General features: G+C 35.9%; 1 protein-coding gene across 1 annotated transcript; it reads left to right on the top strand.

Annotated features, from left to right (window-relative positions):
- The first annotated feature begins 1550 nt into the window (after positions 1-1550).
- Positions 1551-16694, top strand: MARCOL (MARCO like). The gene is made up of 4 exons (XM_025389424.1): positions 1551-1621; positions 5466-6092; positions 6165-6694; positions 16569-16694. The coding sequence occupies exons 1-4, from the start codon at positions 1573-1575 to the stop codon at positions 16692-16694; spliced, it is 1332 nt and encodes a 443-aa protein (XP_025245209.1). The 5' UTR covers positions 1551-1572.
- Positions 16695-18670: the final 1976 nt, after the last annotated feature.

The following is an 18670-nucleotide window of genomic DNA, read 5'->3' on the forward strand; positions in this document are numbered from 1 at the left end:
AAACCATATCAGTGGGTTTTCACTGCAGAATTCTTTAATTTTATCTGTATATTACAATGGTTCATAATAAAATTTTTGAAAAATTAACCTGAGCTGTAAGTGTATATATATACACACACACACACACACGTATACATACACATGTATATGTGTATATATATAAACAATCCATCCATATATATGTGAGTGTGTATATATATATATTTATGTGTGTAAAAAAGTATATATATATATTTATGTGTGTGTGTGTTATATAAACAATCCAACTCTATCTGGTTCTATAAGTTTCCTTTGATACTCATGTGAATTCCAGTCAGTTTAGAAGATAATTATGCAGTGAGAAAAAGTTGCTTTCTTACTATAGGAAACTTAAACTTTGTCTCTTTTGATCCCATAAAATTGCTTGTTTGATTAAAAGAAACAATCTATTATTTTCAAACTTCTCCTTCTTCTAAGTAAGTTGAAGAGAAAATCAAGCACAATCCAGAACCACTAAATCTGAAAGTCTTAGAACTGGAAGTAAGTGGAAAAATGGTCTAGTTCATCTCTCCTCTCAAAGTTGAAATTTTCTTTAGAACTCTAAAATATTTATCCTGAACTTCCTTATACTATTTCTGCTCTCTGTAACTAAACAGTTCAAATGATATCTTTCTTCTCCATAGTGATGCCCTTGAGAAGATGGAGCCAATGACCATAACACACCTGAGCTTGTGCTTTTCTGAGCTTAAATTTCCTACTGCCATAAATCTACTTCATGCTTTATGGTCTCCAGACCTCACATTATCAAAGTTATCTTTTGGACATGCTCCAATTGATTCCAGGTTCTCTTATTTAGAGAAACCAATCTTGAAGACAATATTCCAATGTCTAATAACATTGAGCTTATGACTAACTAAAAATCCCAAGGTGATTTTCCCATGAGCTGCTGTTTGACGTAATAACTTGAAGCAACAATGCCTATTGTGTAATGTTATTTCTTAAACATGAGTTCTACTGTCTCCTGTTACCTCATAAAAATGCATTACTTGTCATCATTCATCTTGATGAATACTGTATGCATTCATTACTACTAATGACAAATATTCAATGCATTTTTACTTGCTTTTAAAAGATAATTTAAGGTAAATAATTGGCACATAAATCACTTGAAAGTTTCTCTTGTGGCCATATAAACGTGGAGAACAAATAATACTAACGAAAGATAAGCCATCCCTTAACAATAAAAAAGTGAACACCGAATTTACCACTTTCCCAGATGGGTTTCATCATTTTAATTTTCTTCTGGAAGGAAGATATCGAATAGACAGATATTAAAGTTTGAATATTTATGGGAGTTGGGGCAGGGATGGAGCTAATTTTGAAAATGACAGTTTATTCAAGAAGCAATACCTTCCAGTTTGTGAAAATTACTCTGTAATTTATTAAAGACAGTGACAGTGTTTGGCAGTTAGGGTGAAGAGTTTTTCCAATATATAACATGGTGGTAGCGAGCATGGTTTCTCTGAAGAGCACCTACTGCAGAGTTAGGCTTAACTCCACCCAACAGCCAAGTCTGAAACAACTGGCGGTACCATGAGGGCTTTCATTTTCTTTCTCTTCATGCTCCTGGCCATGTTCTCAGGTAAGAAAGTCACAGTCAATAGCTTTCCTTCCAAATCTCAAAGTAAAGAATTAAAAATGTTAAGTGATTTAGCAATACATTGTCAAAATATTTAAAAATAGGCAATCCATTAGACAGAGAAATGGAAGAAGGTAAATTTCCAACAAAATAAATGTAGATCCGGAGTCATAAAAACAGTGACTAAATGAAATAAGAGTGAATAGTTTGGTGTGGCTGAAGAGAAACAGATACAAGGGAATAGGAAAGGCAAGACATTAGACTGGAAAGATGAATTTAGACTAAGGGACTTACGAGTTTGTGAATGTTCAAGTTCATAATTTGTAAGGAAATGGTTTTGTGATATGATCCTGGGTTGCATGTTAAATAATAATGTGTTCAAATCCTGATTCTTTTTCCCATTCATGTGATTCGAGAAAACTTGTTTAACTTACTTGAATCTCAATTTTCTCATTTGCAAAATGGAAATTATTATTCTTTCCTATAGGATTGTTTCGGAAACTATACAGATAATAGCTTTAGTTACCATTACTTGTGTTTTCTTAGGTACTTGACTCTCAACTTACTTTTCTCTATTCCTTACCTCAGTAAAGTTAAGTGATTTTCAGACATGTAAATTTCTAGCTTTGAGATGTAAATTTCTCAAGGTATCAAACAACACAGTTACTACGTTTCTCAAGACAAAAGTTACGATAATGAAGCTGATTCTAATTTATCCCCAAATCATAAGCTCCCACTTGACCATCTTTCGTATACCTAGTGAAATGAAATAATAAAAGTAAAGTGCCTCAGATCCCCCTCTTCTTATATTTGTAGCATCAAAGTAGTGGTTCTCTTCTCATTGGAAAAATTGCAAAGCTGTTTCAGAGTTTTGAGTACAAGAGTGATAATATTCATCTTGCTAAGAAATATCCGTCTTGTGGTAATATTAAAAATGAATTACATGTAAGAAAAGTTGTACAGTAATACCACTGAGGAGCTGCTGAAGTAACAGAGTCAAGAAAAAAAAAGGAGAGTTAAGTGATAGAATTAGAGAAAAGAGGAGAGCAATAAGGGTGGGTGGGTGTGTGTATGTGTGTGTGTGTGTGTGTGTGTGTTTTAAGGGGGAAAAACAGATATTCAGATAAAATTCCTTTATAGAACATATATTTCATATTTCATGATGGCAAGTACTAGAACTGTTGTGACTTTCAGTGCCTTGCTAAGTGCTAGAAGGTATTTTGTGATGGAAGAAAGTGTATTAACTAATACCAGATTCAGTGATTATATAGATTGGAAGATGAAGAAGAGAGATGAATCAGAAAAGCAATGCTAAGCACATCCTAGAGTTTGTAAAATCAGAAAGGAAGAAATGCAAAATAAAACAAAGCTGAAGATACTTATTTTCCAAGTTTTTAGCTTAAAAAATAGATGGTAAAACCACATTATAATATCTTAATTGCCTCTTATTACTCAAAAATTTACCCCTAGTTTTTATTTCATAAATTTACTTATGTATGTAAGAAATGATGTATTATTAGGATTTTCATTGATTCATTACTTACAATAGCAAAAGAGGGAAATAAACTACCTGTTTATTACTAGAACACTGGTTAAGTAAATTATGGTAAACCCATAAAATAGGATACTATGCAACCAGTGAGGGGAAATAAATAAACATGCTCTATATGTATTGATGTAGCAAAACCTTCATTATATTGATTGTCCTTGGAGAAAACAAGGAGTAGAACTCTGTGTAGAGTGTGCCACCAATTGTGTGGATAATTATATTCATATATGTTTGTAAATACATAGGATATCCATCAAATAATTCACAAAAACCTGTAAATGTGATGGTGTTTTAGGCACGTTACTTTTACCATTTCCCAGGAAATAGGAAATAATTATATCCTAGGTAGGAAACTATTTTTGTGGGGGATTTGGAGTGGGGGTACAGACCAGAAAGAAAAGGAAAGTAATTTTAAACTGTTTACTCTTTGCATCTTTAGGATTTGGCTCCATTTACTTGTGTCACCTGTTAAAAAAACTGAAAATCATTAATAAAAATATGTTGCCAACTTTTTTTTCCTATTTCATCCATATATCTACTTTAATTGATTTCTACTTGGCGTTAGTAACTGTTAATGAGCAATGTTTTATTCCTAGAACTGAAAGAATCCGTACATGTACTCATCTCTCAGCTAAAGAAAATTATTTTTTCTCATTAATTTCTCTGGTTGAATCTTACGTTTCTTATGTACCTCCTCCTCCAGGAAAAAGAAAGGATATCATACTCTCCGCTTCCTTGATTAGGAGACTATTGTCTAGTTTACTTCTCACATGATAGCATTGATCATTCTACTAGAATATAAAGTCCCACTTATTTGCCCAACTACTAGACTTCTCAGCTTCATGTGGGCAGGGCCATGAATATCTTGTTCATTCCTAGTTCTTTCTAAGGTTCTTTTATAATAATGAATTCTTTAAATTTATATTTTTTGTTAAATTGAATGAATGTCTAAGTTATACCCACAAACCATATCCACACTATACCACAGTTTAGTTAAGCAGGTTGCTAACTACTAAGTTTCTGTGTCTTGACTAGGACCTTAATCACCTGCAGTAGTATACCATAGCATGCTCAGTGCATACCAATTGATTATCATTTGACTTTACTTAAATTGACTTGAAGGTACAAATGTATATATTTATGGAAATGTAAAGCAGAGCAATTGAAAATTCAAGTGAGACCCTAAGTATACATCTGAAATAATCAACATCGGAATGATTTAAAAATGCATAGATTAAAAAAAACTACCAAGAAAGCCTATGCAGAAAACAAAATGTAAGCCTAATTAAAACCTTTAAGAGAACCCCACATTAGGAAAGAGAATAAAGAAAGAGGAATTATCAAGCAAGAAAGAAAGGATGAGAAAAATAACACTTCTACCAAAAAAAAAAAAAAAAGGATAAGAAGCATAGACCTAATGCATTACTTTTATACTTAGCTCTAAAGTCACTCCATTTGTTTATTTATTGTTTTTTAGATCCTGCTCACTTTGGAATATAATCTGAAAAAACATAAAACATATACACATACACACAATTATATATATTTCATTAGGGCATAGGTGGGCTTCCCAAATAAGTTGGAGAAGCAATAAAACATAGGTTTTAAGAAATAATTGTGATATTTACCATTTTCTTAAGTAGTTTGACTGAAACAGAAAGAAGAAATATAACTACCAGAGAGAGCATCATTGATCCCAGGCCTTTTGTTGGAAATGGTGAACATAAAGCTGATTGAAAAAACATGTTCTGAAAGAGAAAGAAAACATCTGTTTTGGGGATGGAAATGGAAAGAAAGATGGCTACAGATAACATGTATAGAGATGGAAGAGAGAAGAATAAAGTGGGGCTCACGTCTGCCAGCCTTTTCCTGTCTGGAAAGTTGATGGCGTCACCTTTAAAGTGAAGCTGGAAAATTAGAAATAAAGTACTTGATGTGAAAAAATAAGTTTATAATGAGCATTGAGCAGAGCCAGTTTGATTCATCAGAAAACCACTTAAAGGAATTGGGGTAGAATGAAGGCTCAATTCAAATAATTCAGACTTTATGATCTAGAAATGGGGCAAGTTGGATTGATCCTCTAATTTTTGAAATCCATGTAGTACAGTAAAGAAAAAAAAAAAAGGAGGAACCCAAATATTCAGGATATGAGGAAGAATAGGAAGATTTTATCTTGGGGTTTGGTTAAAAAAACAAGAAAACATTAAAAACATACTGTATCTTGCACAAATGTTGATTTAAAATTATTTAATGTAAATAACTTTATTTTCATTTTTTCTGGTTGTGTTATTATTCCAGCATCTTCAACCCAGATTTCAAATACCACTGTTTTCAAACTAGAAGAGAATTCAGAACCTGCACTTATTCTGGAGAAAAAAAATGAAGCTAACCATCTAGGAGGACAAAGGGATTCTAATGAGCAAGGAGGTAGTTATACACAAGGAAATCTGGGAACATTTAGTCTTCAAGGACAACCAGGATATTTTAACAAGCTAGAGAAACCAAGAAACTTTAAGCCAGGGAGAGCAGGACTTTTAAACCAGCCTGAGATTTTAAAAAATTCAGGAAAATCTAACCAAAAAGGGAATCCAGAATCGTCTAATATGCAGGAAAAATCAGGATCTTCTAGCCAACTAGGGAAACCAGGGTTTTCTACCCAACAGGGAAATCCAGGGTCATCTGGCCAACAAGGGAAACCAGGGTCATTTAGCCGGAAAGTGATGGTGGGGTCATCTAGCCAACAGGGGAAGCCAGGATCATCTAGCCAACAAGGGAATCTAGGGTCATCTACCCAGAAAGGGAATTTAGGATCTTCTAGCCTACAAGGGCATCTGGGTTTATCTAGCCATCAAGAGAAGCCAGAGTCATCTGGCCAGCAAGGGAAGCCAGGGTCATCTAGCCAACAGGGAAATCTAGGATCTTCTAGCCAACAAGGAAATCCAGGGTCTTCTAACCAACAGGGGAAGCCAGGGTCGTCTAACCAACAAGGAAATCTAGGATCTTCTGGCCAACAGGGGAAGCCAGGATCTTCTAGCCAACCGGGGAAGCCAGGGTCATCAAGCCATCAGGGGAAGCCAGGGTCATCTAGCCAACAAGGAAATCTACATTTATCTAGCCAGCAAGGGAATCAAGGACCTTCTAGCAAACAGGGGAAGCCAGGGTTATCCAGACATCAAGGAAATCTACGATTATCTAGCCAGCAAGGGAAGCCAGGGGCATCTAGTCAACAAGGGAAGCCAGGGGCATCTAGCCAGCAAGGAGATCTAGGGTCATCTAGCCAGCAAGGAGATCTAGAATCTTCTAAGAATCATGGGAAGCCAGGGTCTTCTAGCCAGGAAGGAGATCTAGGATCTTCTAAGCATCAGGGGAAGCCAGGGTCATCTAGCCGGCAAGGAGATCTAGGATCTTCTAGGCATCAGAGTAAACCAGAATCATCTAGCCAACAAAGAAAATTGAGGTCACTTTACAACCAACGACAAAGAAAAAATATCGACAATACTTTCAATGGCAATATAAAGGACTTTCAGGTTAGTGTTAATAACTTCTTTTTCTCAGTCAACTTGACCCAGCAATTCTCTTTTCCAAGACTTAAAATGCTTTAAAAACCACAATGTGTTAACAAAAAATCACTTGCAATGACACTGATTAAACAAAATGAGAGAACTTTGGAGCTGATTATTTTCATGCATAACACTTATGATTATTAATGAATGTACTGCCCTTCTATTCTATCTTTCATTTCCCTCTATTATTTTCCACTCAAACCTCTCTATCTATACTAGAAAAACTCAAATCCTCATCAACTGAGCCCACAACTTTGCCAAGTTTAGTTTTCATGTCCATTTTTATCCCATCCATAATCTACAAATCACTGAAGTAATATTCCTAAATCAAAAATCCTACCCTACTTGAAATTCCCCAGTGGCTTCATACTACCTAGAAGATGTAACTTAAACTCCTAAACAGAATTTACAGTTTTTCATGATTATACTGCATACTGTTTAGCCTCATTTCATGTCACTGTTGCTCACACACCACTCATACAGAGCCCTTTGATTTTCCACTCATGTATTCCTAATACTAATGATTTCTTCTATTACTAAACACACCTTATTGCTTTGTAATTGAGTGTCTATTTATTCAGCTAGATAATGAACTTCTTGAAGAAAGTACCATGTATTTTCAAACCTGTAACCCCAGAACCTAGAATAAGTGTGGCGTATAGTAAGTTCTCCTGAATTGCATGTTAGATGGATAGTTAAATGCCTGCTACTTGGAAGCCACCATTTCAAATAGGTGAACAGCTATCTGATGCACATGTCTCCCGTATTCCCTTCTGAGTCCTGCTGCGCTTTTACTTTCACTTGCCTGCCTCTCTTCCAACAATCAGCCTCCTAATTTATTTAACAATTGCTTTGAACATGCCATTTGATACTCACATTCAAAATCATTTTCTAGAACACTTTCTCTAACTTATCATCTTAATGGAAACTTTATTTTTTTTACCTCATAAATTTTCATCCCTCACAAGCCTTCCAGACGAAAGTCATTTGTTCTCTTAGTTATTATCACTTGGCTGGCATGAAGTAGCAATCTCTCAGAGAGACTCCCTGCCATTCAGATCTTAATGCCATCACCAGCAGGTCTCTGAGTTTTTAGGATGTCACTTAAAATTTTGTAATTTTATATTTATTCTAGAATAGGAGAAATAACCATGTCCAGTTAACAGAGTAAGTGCGAAATAAATTGATCTTCATGAAAGGGTTGTATGATTTGGAAAATATGGAGGTATTTTTTATCTCCCTATAACATCTCAGCTCTGAGAATACCACATCCTCTAGCAAAAATGTCTCATCATTCTCATTAATGTCTCTGTTCTCACCTGCTAGTCAGAGCTTCCTTATATTCACAGGCTTCTGCCATTTAGCTCACATCCAAAGAAAACGCATCAGGAATTATTTAAATGAATCCTGCATAATCCTACTTCCTGTATTTTTTTTCATGGATATACCAAAAAAAAGGGAATCAACAAATTATGACTGTATGTGTTTTGCATTTGCTTGTATGACTTTTTCCTGACTATTGTTTTTCCATGTAGAGGAAGAATAGCCTCCAGAAAATTAAAATAGAGGCAGTCTGACATACAGTAAGAGCAGACAACTTGGAGGAGATAACAGAGTTTGAATCACATCTTGGACATTTAATCTACCCATAATTTTAAGCTTGTCACTTAAATCCATTATGCCTTTATGCGTGCAGGTATAAAATAGGACAAAATATACTCTTTTTAAATTTTTGTAATTTTTTAATATTTTGAAGGTACCTGGTAGGTATATATATTTATGGGTTACACAAGGTATTTTGATACAGCCATGCAATGTGTAATAATCACATCAAGGTAAATGGGGTATCCATCTTCTCAAGCATTTATCCTCTGTATTATAATCCAACTATACTCTTTTAGTTATTTTAAAATGTCCAATTCAATTACTTTTGACTAGAATCACCCTGTAGTGCTAGTGAATGCTAGGTCTTATTCATTCTATATTTTATACTTATTAACCATCTTCACTTCTCCTCCTCTCCCAGCTACATTTCCCAGCTTCTAGTAAATATCCTTCTACTGTCTATCTCCATGAGTTCAATTTAAAAAAATAGCTCCCACAGATAAGTGAGAACATGTGAAGTTTGTCTTTCTGTGTTTGGCTTGTTTCACTTAACATAATAGCCTCCAGGTCCACCCATGTTATGCTAATGACAGGATCTCATTCTTTTTTATGGCTGAGTAGTACTCCACTGTGTATATGTATCACATTTTCTTTATGCATTCATTTCTTGATGGAAACTTAAGTTGCTTCCAAATATTGGCTATTGTGAATAGTGCTGCCATAAACATGGGAGTGGAGATATCTCTTAAATATACTGACTTCCTTTCTTTTGGATATATGCCTAGGAGTGGGATTACTACATCATAAGTTACCTCTATTTTTAGTTTTTGAGGAACCTCCAAACTATTCTCCATGTGTTTATATTAATTTACATTCTTACCAACAGTGTACAAGGATTCGCTTTCCTCCACATTCTCGCCAGAATTTTTTACTGCTTGACTTTTGAAAAAGAGCCATTTTAACTGGGAAAGAAGATGTATCATTGTAGTTTGTATTTGCATTTCTCTGATAATTAATGATGCTTAGCACCTTTACATATACTTGTATTTATACTTTTGAAAAATATCTACTTATATTTATTCTTTGGAAAAATATCTATACAGATTTTTTTGCCCATTTTTTAATTGAGTTACTAGATTTTTTACTGTAGATTTTTTGAGCTCCTTACAATATTCTGGTTATTAAGCCCTTACCAGGTAAGTAGTTTGCAAATATTTTCTTTCATTCTGTGGGTGTCTTTTCACTTCATTGATTGTTTCCTTTGCTGTGCAGAAGTTTCTCAGCCTGATGTGGTCCATTGGTCCATTTTTGCTATGGTTGTCTGTGTTAGGCATTACTCAAGAAATCTTTGCCAGTCTAATGCCCAAGAGAGTTTCACCAAAGTTTTCTTGTAGTAGTTTCATAGTTTGAGGTCTTAGATTTAAGTCTTTAATCCATTTTGAGTTGATTTTGGTATATGGTGAGAGATAGGATTGTAGTTTCATTTTTCTGTATATAGATATCCAGTTTTCCCAGCATCGTTTATTGAAGACTGTCCTTTTCCCAGTGTATGTTCTTGGCACCTTTGCCAAAAATGGGTTCACTGTGGACATATGGATTTATCTCTGGGTTCTCTATTGTGTTCCACTGATTTATGTATCTGCTTTTATACCAGTACCATGCCATTTTGGTTACTATAGCTCTATAGCATAATTTGAACTCAGGTAATGCGATTCCCCAAGTTCTCTTTTTTGTTTCATTTTCTTTTGCTTATGATAGCTTTGGTTATTCTAGGTATTTTTTGTTTCCGTATAAATTTTAATATTGTTTTTTCTATCTCTGTGAAGAATGTCATTGGGATTTTGATAGGGATTGCATTGAATCTGTAGATTGTTTTGGGTAGTATAGACATTTTAACAACATTGATCCTTCCAATCCATGAACATAAAATGCCTTTCCATTTTTTAGTGTCCGCTTTAATTTCTGCACCAATGTTTTATAGTTTTTATTGTAGAGATCTTTCACTTCGTTGGCCAAATTAATACCTATGTATTTAATTTAATTTGCAACTAAGGTCAATTGAATTACTTTCTTGATTTCGTTTTCTGATTGTTCACTATTGGCATGTAAAATCCTACTGATTTTTCTGCGTTGATTTACTTTCCTGCAACTTTACTGAATTTGTTTATCAGTTCAAATAGTTTTTTTGGTGGAGTCTTTAGGTTTTTCCAAATATAAAATCAGATTATCTGCAAACAAGGATAATTTGGCTTCTTTCTTTCCAATTTGGATGCCCTTTATGTCTCTCTTGTCTGATTGCTCCAGGAGGACTTATAGTACTGTGTTGAATAAAAGTTATGAAAGTGTGCATCCTTGTTGTGTTCCCAATCGTGGAGGAAAGGGTTTTGGTTTTTCCTCATTTAGTTTAATACTAGCTGTGAGTCTGTTGAACACCGCCTTTATTTTGTTGAGGTATAATCTTTCTATATCCAGATTTCTAAGGCTTTTTATCATAAAGGGATGTTGAATTTTATCAAATGCTTTTTCAGTATTAATTGAAATGATCATATCGTTTTTGTTCTTTATTTTGTTAACATGACATATCACATTAATTAATTTGTGTATGTTGAAGCATCCTTGCACCCCTAGGATAAATCCCAGTTGGTCATGATGGATGATCCTTCTAATGTGTTGTTGAATTTGGTTTGCTTGTATTTTGTTGAGAATTTTTGCATCAATATTTATCAGATCCATTGGGCTATTGTTTTCTTTTTCTGATGTCACTTTGTCTGGTTTTGGTATTAAGATAATACTGGCCTCATAGGATTGGAAGTATTCCCTTCTCTATTTTTCAGAATAGTTTGAGTAGAAATGATATTAGATCATCATTAATTGTTTGATAGAAATAAGCAGTGAAGCCATCAGATACTGAGCTTTTCTTTACTGAGTGACTTTTTCGTATGGCTTACTCTCGTTACTTGATATTTATCTGTTTAGGTTTTAAATATCGTCATGGTTGAAGTTTAGGTTGCATGTGTCTAGGAGTTTGTCCATTTCGCCTAGATTTTCCAATTTATTTGCATATAGTTGCTTATAGTAGTCACTAATGATCCTTTGAGTTTCTGCAGTATTGTTGTAATGCCTCCTCATTCATCTCTGATTTTATTTATTTTTGAACTTCTCTCTTTTTTTCTTAGTCTGGCTAACAGTTTGTCTATTTTGTTTAACTTTTCAAAAAAAAAAAAAAACAACCTTATGCTTCATTGATCTTTTACGTTGTTTTCTTCATTTCTAATTCATTTATTTCTGCTTTGATCTTTACTATTTCTTTTCTTCTACTAATTTTGGATCTGGTTTGCTCTTGCTTTTCAAGTTCTTCAAGATGCATCATTGGGTTATTTACTTGAAGGCTTTTTTCTTTTTCGAAGTAGGTCCTTATAGCTACAAACTTACCTCTTAGTACTGCTTTTACGGTATCCCATAGGTTTTGGCATGTTGTGTTTCCGTTATCACTTGTTTCAAGAAAATTTTTAATTTTATTTTTAATTTTTTCATGGACTCACTGGTTACTCAGGTATCTTTTGTTTAATTTCCATGTGTTTGAATAGTTTTCAAAATTCATCTTATTAATGATTTCTAGTTTTATTACATTGTGGTCAGAGAAGATGCTTAACATTATTGAAATATTTTTTGAATATTTTAAGACTTTCTTTGTGAGCTAACATATGGTCTATCCTTGAGAATAGTTTATCTGCTGAGGAGAACAGTGTGTATTCTGCAGCCATTGAATGAAATGTTGTGTAAATATTTATTAGGTCCATCAGTTCTATAGTGTAGATTAAATACAATATTTCTTCTTGTGTCTTCTGTATGGAAGATCTGTCTAATGCTGAAAGCATGGTGTTAAGTCTCCAGCTATTATTGTATTGGGATCTCTCTCTCTTTAGCTCTAATAATATTTTCTTTATATATCTGTGTTTTCCAGTGTTGAGTAAATATATACTTACAATTGTTATATGCCCTTATTGAATTGACACCTTTATCATTATGAAGTGACCTTTTCTCTTTTTATAGCTTTTATCTTGAAATTTGTTCTGTCTAACTACTCCTGCCCTTTTGTGGTTTCCATTGGCATGGCATGGAGTATTATTCTTCATCCCTTTATTTTCTGTCTATGTGTATCTTTACAGATGAAGTTGTACTTACTCTTTTTCTTCTTTCTTTCTTTCTTTTTTTGGGGGGATGGGAGGACAAACTCTCACCATGTAGCACAGGCTGGAGTGTAGTGGCAAAATCTCAGATCACTGAAACCTCTGCCTCCCAGGTTCCAGTGATTCTTCTCCTTCAGCCTCCCAAGTTGTTGGGATTACAGGTGTATGCCACCACGCCCAGCTAATTCTTGTACTTTTAGTAGGGATGGGGTTTCACCGTGTTGGCCAGGCTGGTCTAGACCTCCTGACCTCAAGAGATCCACCTGCCTCAGCCTCCCAAAGTGCCAGGATTACAGGCATGAGCCACCGCACATGGCCTGAATTGTGTTTCTTGTAGGCAACAGAGCATTGGAAGTGTGTGTGTGTGTGTGTGTGTGTGTGTGTGTGTGAGAGAGAGAGAGAGAGAGAGAATGAGAGAGAGAGAGAAAGAGAGAGAGAGAGAGAGAGAGAGAGCATTTCACTCTGTTGCCCAGGCTGGTGTGCAGTGGTGTGATCTTGGCTTATTGCAGCCTCTGCCTCCCAGGTTCAAGCAATTCTCCTGCCTAAGCCTTTGGAGTAGAGTAGCTGGGATAACAGGTGTGCACCACTACGCCTAGTTAATTTTTGTATTTTTAGTAGAGATGATGTTTCGCTATGTTGACCAGGCTGGTCTTGAACTCCTGACCTCAAGCGATCTACCTGTCTTAGCCTCCCAAAGTGCTGGGATTACAGGCTTGAGCCAGTATGCCCAGCCTCTGGATATCATGAAAAGTCATTATAGTTATTATTTTTGATTGGTTCCTCATTTAGTCTCTCTTCTTAAGATAAGAGTAGTCTATATACCACAATTATGGTGTTATAATATTCTATGTTTTCCTGTGCATTTATTATTACCAGTGAGTTTTGTATCTGCAGATGATTTCTTATTGCTCATTCACAGCCTTATCTTTCTGATTGAAGTGTTCCCTTTAGCATTTCTTATAACACAGGTCTGATATTGATAAAATCCCTCAGCTTTTGTTTGTCTCATAAAATCTTTATTTCTCCTGCTTGTTTGGAGGATATGTTTCCTAGATTTACTATTGTAGGGTTAAAGTTTTTTTTTTTCCCTTCAGTATGTTAATTATATCATGCTACTCTCTCTTAGCATGTATGGTTTCCACAGAAAATCTGCGGCCAGACATATGGGAGATCCACTGTATGTTATTTGTTTCTTTTCTCTCACTGCTTTTAGGATTCTTTCTTTATCCTTGGTATTTGAAAGCTTAATTATTAAATGACTTGAGATTATCTTCTTTGGGTTAAATCTGCGTGGTTTTCTATAACTTTCTTGTACTTGAATGTTGATAACTTCCTCTATGTTTGGAAAGTTCTTTTATTATCTCTTTGAATAAATTTTCTATTCTTATATCTTTCTCTGCCTTCTTTTTAAGGACAATAACTTTTAGAATTGCCCTTTTGGGGCTATTTTCTAGATATGTAGGCATGCTTCATTGTATTTTATTATTTTTTCTCCTCCGTGTATTTTCAAATAGCCTGTCTTCAAGCTCACTAATTTTTTCTTTTACTTGATCAATTCTGTTACTAAAAGACTCTGATGTATTCTTTGATATGCCAATTGTATTTTTCAGCTCCAGAATTTCCCCTTGATTCTTTTCAATTATTTCAATCTGTTTGTTAAATTTATCTGATAAAATTCTGAATTCCTTCTCTGTGTTATCTTGAATGTCTTTGAGTTTTCTCAAAAGAGCTATTTTGAATTACCTGCCCAAAAGGTCTCTGTTTCTCCAGAATTGGTCCCTGGTGCCTCTCCCTTGGCCCCTGGTTCATTTGGCGAGGCATGATTTCTTAAGTGGTCCTGATGTTTCTGCATGTTCGTTGTTATCTGAGCATTGAAGAGTTAAGCATTTATTTTAGTTTTTGCAGTTTGGGCTCGTTTCTGCCCATCCTTCTTGGGCAGGCTTTCCAGATATATGAAAGAACTTGAGTGCTGTGATCTTGTGATCTAAGCTGTATTTGCATTAGGGGCACCCCAATCCCAGTAACACTGTGTTTCTTGCAGACACATAGAGGTACCACCTTGATCATCTTGGATAACATCTAGAAGAATTATCTGGATTACAAGGCAGAGATTCTTATTTTCTTCTCTCACTTTCTTACAAGCAAATAGTCTCTCTCTATATTCTGACCTGCCTAGAGCTGGGCATCAGGTGACACAATTATCTCAGTGGCCACTATCAGTAGCTGGGTCAGTCCTGAAGACAGCACAGCACTGGGTCTCACCACTGTAACACTGCTGGGCTACTATGTATGTTTTCTCAGGCCCTGGGACTCTATAATCAGCAGATGGCAAAAGCCTGCCAGGCTTGCATCCTTTTCTAGAGGGTGGTGAACTCCCCCAGTCCCTGGACCAGTTCAGAGAGAGGGGCCATCCAGGAGCCAGAGACTGGATTCAAAAAGCTTAGAAGTCAACCGGGTGTTCTATTGTGCTGCAGCTGAGCTGGCACACAAACCACAAGATGCAGTTTTTAACACTCTTCCCCCTCCTTTCCATAGGCAGAGGAGCCTCACCCTGTGGTCACCACCATCTAAGGCCCATGGGGAATACTGCGAGGCTACCACCGATGTTACCTTAAGGTCCAAGCGCTTCTTAGTCAGCTTGTGGTGATTGCTGCCTGGCCTCAGACTTATCCTTCAAGGGACTTGGTCTCTGCTCTTACCCAGGGTAGGTCCAGAAATGCTACTCAAGAGCCAAGGCCTATAATTAGGGACCCTAAGAGCCTGCTTGGTGGTCTATGTCCCTGTGGCTGAGCTGGTACCTACAGTGCAAAACAAAGCCCTATTTACTCTTCCTTCCACTTTTCTCAAGCAGAAAGAGTCTCTTCCAATAGTCATCACAGCTGGGATTGTATTAAGTCTCACCTGAGGCCATCAAGTCTCAGAGTCTCACTCAAGGCCCTTGGTGTACAACTTGGGAATTGCTGCTGATTATTCGGGGCCCAAGAGTTCTTTATCAGCAGGTGATGGGTCCTGAAAGGATTGGATCCTTCCCTTCAAGGCAGAAGGTTCCCTCCTGGCCTAGGGTGTGTCATCTGGGAGCTAGTGTCTGGAGACGGGCCTCATGACTCTAACTGGTGTCCTCTCCTATTGTTGCTGAGCTGGTATCCAAGATGCATAACATCTTAGATATCTTTACTCTTCCCTGTCTTCTCCTCAAGTGAAAAGAAGAGGTCTGTTTTGGAGCTGAGAACCTTTTAGCCTGGAGTTGGGGGAGGGGTGGTGCAAGCACTCCCTTAGTCACCCTGGCTGATGTCTCAGGTCATGTGCCCCCCAAGTCCACTGGTTCTGAGCTCTGTTCAGCAGTAAGACTCACCTAGGATTTGCAGTCCTTGAGGTCTAGACTGTCTTTCAAATTTATGTAGAGCCCCAGAGCACATTAGCCCATGGTAGCAAGGCTTGCCAGAGCTCAAGTTCTGATTGCTGAGATGGGCAATTCTCCTTTGACTAGGCGTGATTTAACTGCTCCTTCCGTGGGTGGGCATCACCTGAGTTCAACTCAGTTTTGCCTTCTGCTGTGACAGAGCAGCACTGATTTCAGTGTCATGTCTCACAATTGCTGTGCTCTCTTTCTCCCATGTACGCAGATTCTCTGTCCATGCCATGCTGCCTCTGTAACGGGATGAGAGACGGGTGGCATCAGCAATTCCAGACTGTCTCTCTTCACCTTTTTAGTGCATCTTTCAGTGAAAAAGTTCAAACTAGATACTGTGAGACTTCACCTGATTTTTGGTTCTTACCTAGATGCTGCTTTTGTGTAGATAGTTGTTAAATTGGTGTCCTTGTTGGCGTGGGGAGGAAGATCAGTGGAATCTTCTCTTTGCTATCTTGCTCCACCAAAAAATACCCCTTTTCCAGTTCTGTTGTAAGAATTAAATACAAGAATCAATAAAATAATTGGTTGATTACAATGCTTAAAAATTAATGCATAATGAATATTTTTATTACAATATCTGAATTAAATTAATTACCCTACTCCTACCTAATAATCTTTCACATTTCTACAGACTGGCAGTGCCAGCAGCGAAAACTCAATTAGAAAAACAAAATGTCAATCTGTCTACAAACCAGTCTGTGGTTCTAATGGAAAAACCTATGGTAACCACTGCATACTTAAAGAAGCAAAGTGGTAAGAAGGTTTTATATCTCTTTATATGAGGAAGTGCTATTCTGTTTCACAGGGAATAAAAGATGATTGCTCTTTATTTCTCTGGATTTTTCTCTTAATAGTACCAAGGCTATTATTTGCCCAAAGAAAACTAAAAGATACTTAAATTAAACCTTGAACAGTAAATTCAGTCAATTCCTGGAAGAATGTGGTTTATTCAGTTATTAAAGTAGAAGTAAGTTTAATTCTGAGTAATTTATTTAGCAAATATTTATTGAATGTCAATTATATAGCAGAAAGTGCTCTAAGAACTGGGCATAAAATGGTAAGCAAAACACAGAAATCCCTGCTTTCATGAGGTTTTTATTCCTGCAATAGAAGACAGACAAATGAAACATAACAGAGCATGAAAAGGACTGTGAAGCCAATTGATTACTAATTGTTGCCTACTCAATTTCATGCTACTCCTAAATAACAATAGCAAAGTTTGGATTTGGTGAGTGAATCAAACCTTTGAGTTACGCACTACCTAAAGAAATAAATTTTATAGCTGTTTTAAATTGTAACATGCAGCTAAAAAATGTTAGATAATTTAGCTTTTAGAATTTTTGAATGTTCAGCTATGAAAGGTGGGGATAATGTAAGAATATTTGTTTTGTTTTCAAGAGTTCTATAATTTGTAAGTACTTTGTAAATTCTTATTGCAGAAATAAATTAATTAAAAGTTAAGTGTCCCCAGTAGCCATGCTGTTTGAATGAGGAAGGGCATTAGGTACCACTTCCCTCGTATTATAGATAAGCCATCTGGCCCAGAGATGAGAAGGAACTGACTCAAAGTGCACAGATTCTTGGGGCAGTCAATGAAAACCGCACAAGCCAGCATCTAGGTCTGTTCCTTTCCAAGTGATTTTTGAATAATCTGATTTTATCTTTATGATGCTGCTACAACTACTCGATCCTTTATTTCTCTAATTTTTTTTCAGGTTGAGTAATGGAAAACTGAGTCTGAATCATGAGGGAGAATGCTCACCATTTATGTGAACCAAATCACTTGGAAGTCAAAATTCACTGGCAAGTCCCCTTAAACAACGATTTCCCTGGGAGTTCCATTGTGAGATCAGCTTGAATCTTACAGATCTGATGAATCCTGCATACTTTTCAAGTTTGTTCCACATCAAATAAAGTCAGTTCCAGAGTAATTTCTGATTTCTTGGATTTTTTTTCTAGACTTTCCCAAATTGTATGTGTCTGTGATTCCTCTGTTCCCAAAGTGCCAAAACAGTTATGAATTCTGTTCTTTCCTTCAGGGATAACACTTCAGGACCTAGGTCAACAATTTGTAAATCCTAATAGATCTAAGACTCTCAGAATTGCATGTAAAAAAATGAAGATTCCTCACTTTAGGAATACTGATTTAGGGATCTAGCAGAGCTAAAGAAACTGCAATTCAATACCACATTCCAGGTTTCTCTAACAAAGTTTGTCTCTGGACATGATGAAAAACTGATTTAAGATCTTTTTAAGAACACACTGATTGACTCAGAAGGCCCATCAAACCATATACCAAATAAATCTTCTATGTGCTTTTTTCTTAAGAGGGTATCCAAAGCTATTATTAGATTCTTAAAGGGTTCTATGACTACAAGTATATTATAAAATTACAGATCTTTAGTCATTAAAATGTAAAAATTAACATATTTATATGTTAAGCCCATTATAGCCTGAAATTTAGATGATTAGAAGAAATCTCACCAGAATATTAATCATACTGATTAGCAACATGGAGCTCAAGAAAAGGAAAAAAAAATCTAGCAAATGGTAGGATAAGAGGTATTAAAAATGATTTGCAGAAACTGTCAGCAGAAGGGTTGAGCTAGATATGGAGGCCAATGGTGAACGAAAGTACAGTTCAAACTCACCATGTCCCCTATTCTAATGTCTGTTTTCCTACTGCATTTGTTATGCTGGATCTATATATTCTTAATATCAATTGCTGTCTGA

This window comes from Theropithecus gelada, chromosome 6 (genome assembly GCF_003255815.1).
Source record: "Theropithecus gelada isolate Dixy chromosome 6, Tgel_1.0, whole genome shotgun sequence".
NCBI lineage: Eukaryota > Metazoa > Chordata > Mammalia > Primates > Cercopithecidae > Theropithecus > Theropithecus gelada.

Coding starts and splice junctions, on each gene's coding strand:
- MARCOL (XM_025389424.1), top strand. CDS start 1,573: ATGAGGGCTTTCATTTTCTTTCTCTTCATGCTCCTGGCCATGTTCTCA. Junction 1,622..5,465: donor GCTCCTGGCCATGTTCTCAG/GTAAGAAAGTCA, acceptor TTATTATTCCAG/CATCTTCAACCCAGATTTCA. Junction 6,695..16,568: donor GCAATATAAAGGACTTTCAG/GTTAGTGTTAAT, acceptor ACATTTCTACAG/ACTGGCAGTGCCAGCAGCGA.